Here is an 8,706-nt window from a genome sequence, read left to right as displayed (position 1 = left end):
TTTGGAACTCGAAACTACTGCCAAGCCTAAACACATCTGGTTGATTCCAGGCCACAAATAGCACTGGAATGCCTTCAACACCTTCCATAGCTGCCATACTTAAAAGTTTATTTCCAAAATAGAATGGACAAAAAAAATTTTTTTTTATCAGACCGATGCTCCAGAGTTAAAGTCAGAAATGTGTCGTGTAGAGCACTAGGTGTTATCATAACACACGAAGCTATGTGATTGTATTTCCTCATACGAACCTGCATTTCGGCAAATTAAATTAAAAACCAGCAATAGTAGACTCAACCCCATTTTCATTTGCTAAGTGTCATGTTATAAGATTAGGAACCCATTCTACACACTTCAGGTATTCAGTTCTATGGTGATATACAATCTCAATTAGTAATCAAATATCTTTAATAATGTTATTGAATGCCTCTGGGGCATGCTACTATTTAGAAAATGCTGTAGGCTGCTATATGTTATTTCATTAATGGTCTTTATCTTACTGGAACGTCCAATATAAATTTAGTGATGACAGATGTGGTAAGGCGCAGTACTAGAGTAGGAAGAAGTTATTTACCTGCAAGAGAAGAAATTGAAAAAATATTTGTTGGTGATTACTCATTGTATTGGAAATAAGGAAGATTTTAGTAATCTACTTCAAGGCAGCTAATGGCCTGAAGAAAAAAAAAAAAAAGCATAACTCAGACCACAGAGGAACCACTTTTTAACTTTTGGAAAAGATGTTTTGAATGAGGTAAACTGGACAACAGAGAAGAGAATTCCAGTGGAGCGCCAAGAATTTGGAAAGGTGGCGTGCTTTTCCATTTGACAAGACCACCATGGTGGGAAGGTAATTTAACAGGAAGCAGAAGTATATTTGGGAAAAAGACAGAGGTTTGGCCTGCCAGAAGACTTCAAGTCACTATGTATGAATCTGGTTTCTCTTGTGTGTACTTGGACCTTAAAGAAAAGGATGCCAGCAGGAGCACGGGTAAGACGTTTCTGATGGTAGCGATTCAATCACAGGGCAGGATGGTGCAGTGTTAAATACGGGAGATGGGTTCTGGAGTCTGACTGCCTGGGTTCAAGTCCATCTTTTCGTACTAACTGTGCAACACAGGTAACCTCTCTGTTAACCTCTCTGAAGATCAGGGTCCCTTTAAGTAAAAGGACCTGAGGATCCTTTGGGGACCCAACTTGTGATCCAGGCATAAGGAGTAAAGGAGACAACATAGGTAAATTGGTTAGAACGAGGATTGCACGTAGTAAGCACTCAATTAATGTTAGATAATTTTATTCATTTTTATCCATACATGCTCAATAATTCTCAAGTTATAAGCAAGATAAGAAGAGTACATGGAAGAAGTAAATCTGAAGGAAAGAAGACAGGTGGTAGATGGAAAATTTCTTGGTGCTTTAGTTGCTAGGGCATGCCTGAGTGGAACTGTCCTACAGCCTCCTTTGGATGTCTCATCAGCTCAGGAGCAGAGAAAAGTGGGACAGTTAGGTGACTTCACAGATCGGCTGTGAATAATTGTGAGTGAACATCACAGTTGCCACAGCTGGTATGGCTCTCTCTTTTCCAAAGAAACAAAATACAGAGCAATGCCCTGAGAGAGAACACACACTCTCCAGGACAACTCTCAAGGCCTGGTGGAAATGCTTGGGGGATGCCCATTAAACTGCAGTCTATTATATAGGTATTCTATGATTGCAGGCAATCGATTTTCAACGAATTCAATCCATAATAAATGAAATGCTTAAATATATTAATTCTACATTATGAACTGGCAACCTGAGAGAATGAAATGTACAGCTATTATGCCAGGCAAAGGACAGAATTTGGGCGTAAGTGTAGGGGGACTGACCTGTATCTTGATGAAATAGTCTACTAATCTCCAGAAGTGTCACTAGTAAGTATTTAATACATTCAATTTAAATGAGACCTGACTTGGATGTTCATCTTTTTTAAATCTGTTTGACTGGTTTACCTGATTCAAATCAAGATGTTCTGGAATTAAATTTCTATATGGGCAAGATTCAGAAAAACATCCAACTTGACACTGAGTGAATCAAAACTTTTTTAGGGTAATTTTGTTTCTCTAATCTCAAGGTTCATGATTCACCTGACAGCTAGAATGATAACTGAAGTTAATAAATGGAAGGTTTGTGGTATGAAAAATATTATCACATAACTGAGAAACAAAGTCGGTAATTTATTTAAAACTTTGACTTTATCTACTCAAAAGTAGAAATATTTCTATTACTTTTCTGAATAAGGTAGGGTTAAGAGTACCTACCACAATGTCTCAATAGAGAAATTACTCAAGACATGTCAGATTTAAACTGCAGTGGAATACAAAGGAGTTCTTGACAGGGTCTAACGGGAATTTCAGATTTTGTGTTTCACAGTCCTGGCCTGTGACAATTAATCCCGTTGAAGTCAACATTTGGAGAGTATTCCCTTTCTGTCTCCCAGTCCCGATCCCAGGCCTAGGCCCCAGGAAAAGCGAGCAAGCCATACGCCATGGTTAAGGGAAATTAAGCATTATGTCTTTGGTGTCTGCCTAGGAAATAAATTAAACAGGTCAAGGTAAAAGAGCACAAGATCTCAAGAATAGGTAGCTCGTAATTTCCTTCTTAATTTAAGCCATTCTATATGTTAAATTGTAGAGATGCAACAAACACACGTTATCAATGACACATTTGTAGTTAGCACGTAACCAAATGATGATTCAGCTTCATTTCCCAAACCTTAGATTCAGTCAACCCAAAGACTGTTTTCACTTGCAATTTTCACATTAGTACATCCCCAAAGCATTACTAGTGCTTAATATAAACAAACAAAAGGCTTCCGGGCCCAATTAGAGAAGGGAAATGGACTAAATTTTTACGTACATCATAGTGCGAGAAAAGTCATGGAGAACTTCACATTGATGGAACCTAATACACTGACAGTAGTAATGTCATGAGATGTTTGGTCAAGAGACCAAAAAGTTAACACACTGGAAACTTGACAAGCTAGGAAGCCAACGGGAGGATAACCAATCACATGTTTAAAGAACCCATTGGATGATTAGCATCTTGTTGCTATACATTACTTCCAGGCAGCAGATCTTCTTACATCTTAAGGAACCGGAACATTTTATTTTTATTTTTTAAAATACAGCATATTTTGCAAATTGATGATGCATATTTATGTTTGTCAACTTTTGGGTCTCTCAACTATCTATATGCCTATGAAGTTTATGGACTATCTCATTTGTAAGAAATAAAGATATTGACTGGATGTCAATATGTATGATAGCCCTCACTAAAATAAAAGTTTTAGACTCACCATGTAGTAAATGATAGAGTTTGCATATGGTCATATAATAAAATCAATCAGAGAGGGAAAGATGCCTTCAGTGATGTGCCTATTGTAGCTGAATAATGAAATACAAAATATATTTGAGGTTGATTACAATATTAAAGTAAATTTAGATATGAAAATATCTTCATAAATATTTAAATAGGACTTGGTACTAAAGAAAACATCTATGATATCTAGGATAAAAGACAAATACAGGAAAATTCTGACGTTTCAAACACTGAATTATATCACACAAGTGCAGAAACTATCGGGATTTGCTTTTCAAACTAGGTTGTCTTTGGAGTATCATTAGTTGAGCTTTTAAAACAATATTAACTAATATCAGACAGTTGAAGAAAGAGAGAATTGGTTTGGCTGCAGTAAGGGTACTGCTATTTACCAACCTTGTTCTCTTCACAAATACCCTGAACACCTACTATTCACCCAACCTCCCCCCACTCGGGCAGGTCCTGGTCACTGTGCTGCCTCCCGCACATGCCCAGGGAGGGACAAGGGCAGATGATGAGGACAAGTGCTTCCCAGGGATATTTTCAAATACTAAAAAGGGCGCAGTGTACTTAGTCAGAATACAGCAGAAAGTGTTCACATTACCTTCTCTTATCTTTTTTGTCTTTTCATCACTTTCCCCCCAAAAGCATTGGTAGGCTAATATTTTTTTGCCCTATGTTAAAATGTGTGATACTAGACTTTTTCGTTTAAAATGAGAGTTTTCATATCATTTCCCCCTGCCAGTATTTCGCTTGAGGACCTACACTCTTTCCTTTTCCCATCTCGGGCCAGTACAGCATGCCAAATATCCCGAGGAGAAAAGTTGGAAACAGGTTAGGGACTAGGGACAGGGATGGGGCTGGGTTGCTTTGTGGTCAAAGGTGGAAGGAGAAGGAGGGAGGGAGCGAGCACAGGTGTAGCTCCACCACGGGGCTGCGGAGCAGATCTGGGATTGTGGGAACCAATGCTGCTCCGCATTATGGTACTTCTCCCTTGGCTTGAAAGATTAACCCACTATCTCTCTACTCACTCAGAGGGAAGAACTAGGCTGCGATCTTGTCAACTCTGTATGATTGTTCCTAATCGGTACTGCATGCATTGGAAATAAGCTAATTAAATTTAGAAAGTTTTATTGTCATCTTTCAAATAGAAGTAGCTTCAGTAGCTCGTCTGGCAGCTTACTTGACTTATACCTTTCTCTCTCCCAGTCCTGACACTTCTGCTTTATTCAAAAAATGGCCAATTTATAAAACCAAACAGAACCACCTCCAAGTCGTAGCTTACTTGGAGTTTGGGTGATCAAACTAATATATGACTGGCTGAATTTTTCATTAAATTTTCGCATAAACAGAGTCACTACAACTGAGGAATCGGAACACATTTTCAGTAGCGGGGCTGTGTCATGCCATTTCATTGCCCTGGCCACTTAAATATACCTTTGACGGGATTTGTGAATTTGGCTTCCAGATTAACTTGAAAGATCTGAAGACAAGCACACGCATAAACACACGAATGATCCAATAAACAGGCAACAAAAAAGTCCTACTGAGCTAGGCAAAAGCATTATTTCTTCCTTGTTGAAGGTATCAGCATATGTTCCATCTTATGTTGCACAAGTGTACTCATTAAATATTATGAAATGTACAGCAGGCCGGGAAGCTCTAACTAGCTAGTCAAAGTCACTCATACCTGTGTGTTCGTATTTATGTCGCAGAAGGGAACTGCTTTTCTGGAATGTCTTGTCACATAAGTCACATGCATACATGCCACTCTCTGTCTTCTTGATCTTCTTTCGAGACAGACAGGAGTCGGAGTCTGTCATGTCATCTAGGCCTGACATGTAGTCTTGTGCTCCATCAAGCAATTCTCCCTGTGATATAATCACATAGTTCAACACAGTCTCTTCTCTTTGTGTTTATACCAAACAACTTCACGTAGGCTGACATTTGGAGAACCTCAAAAGTGCTGGCTATTAATCGATCTCGTTTGTTTGTTTGTTTGTTTGCTTTAAACCTATTACTTTCCACGAATAATGGATGAGGTCTCACATTTCCACAAAAATATAAACCCTCTCTGCCCTACATGGTACAGCTCATTGTTTTTCAAGGGTAGAACACAGTCAACTCTGAAGGTGAGAAAAACATAACATTTTCTAAAATCCTTAGTTTTCTTTATATGGGGAAATATCCATGAGTGAACATTACACATCGGAATTTGTGTGTTTTCCAGCGTGGTTAACTTTAGAAATGATCTGTAGCTGTAGAAACCCCATTTTAATTGAATTTTATATTTAGGTACAAAATGTTATTATTATGCAATCTATTTAAATGTATGTCTACCAACTAAAGGCCTCAAGCTATATTTTTATATTTAATTTTCTAATTTGAAATAGGGAATATTAATAACACTTTTTATCAATGTTCTATCTATGTTAAAACAGCCTTCAGCATTGAGCAATAATGAATGTGGATCAGTAAATTATTAAATTTCTTGATATTTATTTTGTCTTGATCCAAAGGAGTGCAAACTTGCATGATAACATACATTTCCATTTGCTAGCTCACAGTTCAGTTTTCTTAGACTACGTTTGCACTAATTAATATTAGAGGAGATTAAATAGGCTTAAATACATTTACAGAGAGGGCAGATGCACTGGAAATTGGAATCCTGGAACAGCTGTTACAAAGGTACACTGCTCCTTGTGCTCCTATTTTCCAAATAGGGATTATAATCCGTGTTGTTAAAACATACCTGCTTTTGTATTCGAAAACCATAAATTACTTACTGGTTCGAAAACTACGTAAGAAGTCAAGTGGCATGCACAAAATATTTTCTAAAATACTCTTCAAAATACACGATTTTCTATAAGACCAAGTACATGTCAAATTTGTACATGTAATGATTGCAAATTGTGAACATCTATACAAGTATGCGACTGTTGCAAATGGTAACTTTTAGCATCTACGTAAGCCCTGTCCAATATTGCTATCGATGTATGATTCTAAAAACATACAGATCAATCTAAATAAACCTCCAAAACAGGTATTAAAATCTTCCTCTTTTTTAGGGCACATGTGCTTCCACAGAGCAGTGTTCCACTGGTTCTCCACTTATTTGGCTAGCCCACTCAGTTTGAGGTTCAAGTGAAAACAAACTGCCATGTCTGCTGAAAACACGGCACTTGGTTTTCTCACTAAGACTTTTTTCCCCCTACGTGCACGTACACGGTTTAATATAGTTTTCATCTCCTCTGTTCGGAGCAAAAGGATAGGTCTCATTACCTGAAATCCTTGTTTCCGCTGGTACTTTCTCCTTTGCTGCATGTCAGCAAAAGTAGCCGCCCCAGTTGGGTAGGTATAGGCCATATGTGGTAGGAAGCTCATCTGATCCAGTCCTGGGTATGGTCGTAGCCCAGGGATGCTGGTCTGCACTGGTGGCATGAAAGTGGCAGGGGGAAATGCGCTTTGTGGAGGAAGAGCTGTGTATAAAGTTTTGGCACTAAAGGGGTTCATGCCGAACACTGGGTTAGTGCTTTTGTTGTCCAGATTATTTGAGTTTGAAAACTCCTTCTTGATAAAAGTCAAGTTTAGAGGCTCATCTGAGTTTTCAGATGATGAAGAAACACTGTTATGGTCTAAATTTATGCTGTTAGCTTTCGTTTTGTTCTTCGTGGCTATAATACTTTTGGGTTCTTTCATCTGTTTTGGTAATGACAAGTCCAAAGGCTCAGCCTGCAGCTCCTCAGAAGAGAAGCTGTTTGGAGTGTAAGAACTACTGTGGGAGTTTTTAGAAGATGTGGAGGAAAGATTTAAGGGAGAGGGAGTATTACTCCTTGAGTGGTCCAATTTTTCAACTGGTTTAATATTGGTGAAATGGGAAGGTTTGGTTAGCCTGAGAGGAGGATCACAATTCGTCACACTGTTGTGGAGTTCTGCTATGGATGGCGATGTTATGGAGTCCATAGGCTTTACGGGAGACCTGGGTAATAAAGAGTCTTTTGTGGGAGGGTTACTGTTGGGAGCTAGCGGCTTGGAGTTCCTTTCCAGTGATGGTGACCTGGAATTCGAATACTGGTAGACTTTTCGTTGCTCAAACCATTCCTTCACAAATTCCTGAGGAAGGCCCACAGCAATGGAAATTTTCAGCAGTTCATCAGAATTGGGCTCCATGTTCATAGCATAATACGCTTTCAGTACAGACATGTGGTCCTTATATGGGTTGATGGGGCTTGTCATTCCTTTCTCAGAAAGTACAGATGACAAGAGGAGGGCTTTATTATCAACAAAAACTCCGGCTTTGTTGGGGACTATGTTGTCATGAGGTTGCAGGACTGCCTTGATCTCTTCATTCATCTTACAAAGGTAACGTTCATGCTGATGCAAGGGAATGGGGCCGGGAAAACTTTCTTTACAGAACTGGCATGAAAATGGAGTGGATATGTTGTGGTTCTCAATCATTTTATCATCAGTGACCAAATCTATTAAAGTACGTAGCTTCTCTTTCTTTATATTACTGATCTGTCTCCTTGAGTCAGTAGTCAAGCTCTGGAGGCAAGCTTTGGCTTCATTGACTTTTTCTAATGTATAGTCAATAATACTTTTAGTGGCACCATTATGACTCACTACTGGAAGACCTACGGGTGGAATATTAGGAGAAGTGACTCCTTGTTCCTCAGGTTGAGAGCATGGATCCTTCATGTGATAACCTTTCAACTTCGAAATTTCTTCAGCCTTGCAGTCCATTTTTTGCCTGGAAACCGTATTGTCCACAATCTGTAGAACCTTTTGAACCTCGCTTAAGTTACTATTCATTGCGGGGAATCCGAGTAAAGGGGTTTCCATCCCTACACCTAAGTGCTGCATTGGACTCTGGGCAGACGGATGGACTCCCAAAGGGCTGGTGGCTCCAAGTGCACCATTCATAAAGGGACTAGTGCCACTAAACCCGTGTGTGGCCATGAGAACTTTATAGTCATTGAAGTCTAGTGGTTCTGTTTTAATTTTAAGTAAGCCTGTCTGTTCAGACATACTAAGTGGTTTTCCATTCTCCAATTTGTTTCGTAACTGGGTAATAGCTGAATTAGTAGGAGAAGAAGAAACAGAATTAGGGGAAGAACCCGTCTTGATATTGTTTCTCATTCGGCCATTTACAGAGATTAAACCAATACATTTCTTGCTGCTGATGTGTGAACTGTAGGAACCAGAATGGGAGAAACGTTTCTTGCAGTTTGGGCACTCGTACGGTTTTTCACCTAAAATGATAATCAAAATTAACATTACACTTCTTTGATTGGGTAACAATGACGATTGTCTGCCAATACAAGAATCTGTGAAACCACATGGAAGGAACAG

General features: G+C 39.0%; 1 protein-coding gene across 5 annotated transcripts in view; it reads right to left on the bottom strand.

Moving 5' to 3' along the window:
• Positions 1–8,706, bottom strand: part of ZEB2 (zinc finger E-box binding homeobox 2) — a 133,612-nt gene that overhangs the window by 6,213 nt on the left and 118,693 nt on the right. For all 5 annotated transcript variants that reach the window (XM_049616165.1, XM_049616166.1, XM_049616169.1 and 2 more), the window contains 2 exons: positions 6,637–8,606; positions 5,045–5,225 (listed from right to left, as the gene is read on the bottom strand). In XM_049616165.1, the coding sequence (XP_049472122.1) occupies positions 5,045–5,225; positions 6,637–8,606 (2,151 nt within the window). The remainder of the gene's footprint in view (positions 1–5,044; positions 5,226–6,636; positions 8,607–8,706) is intronic.

This window comes from Panthera uncia (assembly GCF_023721935.1).
Source record: "Panthera uncia isolate 11264 chromosome C1 unlocalized genomic scaffold, Puncia_PCG_1.0 HiC_scaffold_3, whole genome shotgun sequence".
Classification (NCBI taxonomy): Eukaryota; Metazoa; Chordata; class Mammalia; order Carnivora; family Felidae; genus Panthera; species Panthera uncia.
The sequence above is the reverse complement of the archived record's forward strand: the minus strand, read 5'-3'. Positions and strand labels throughout refer to the sequence as shown.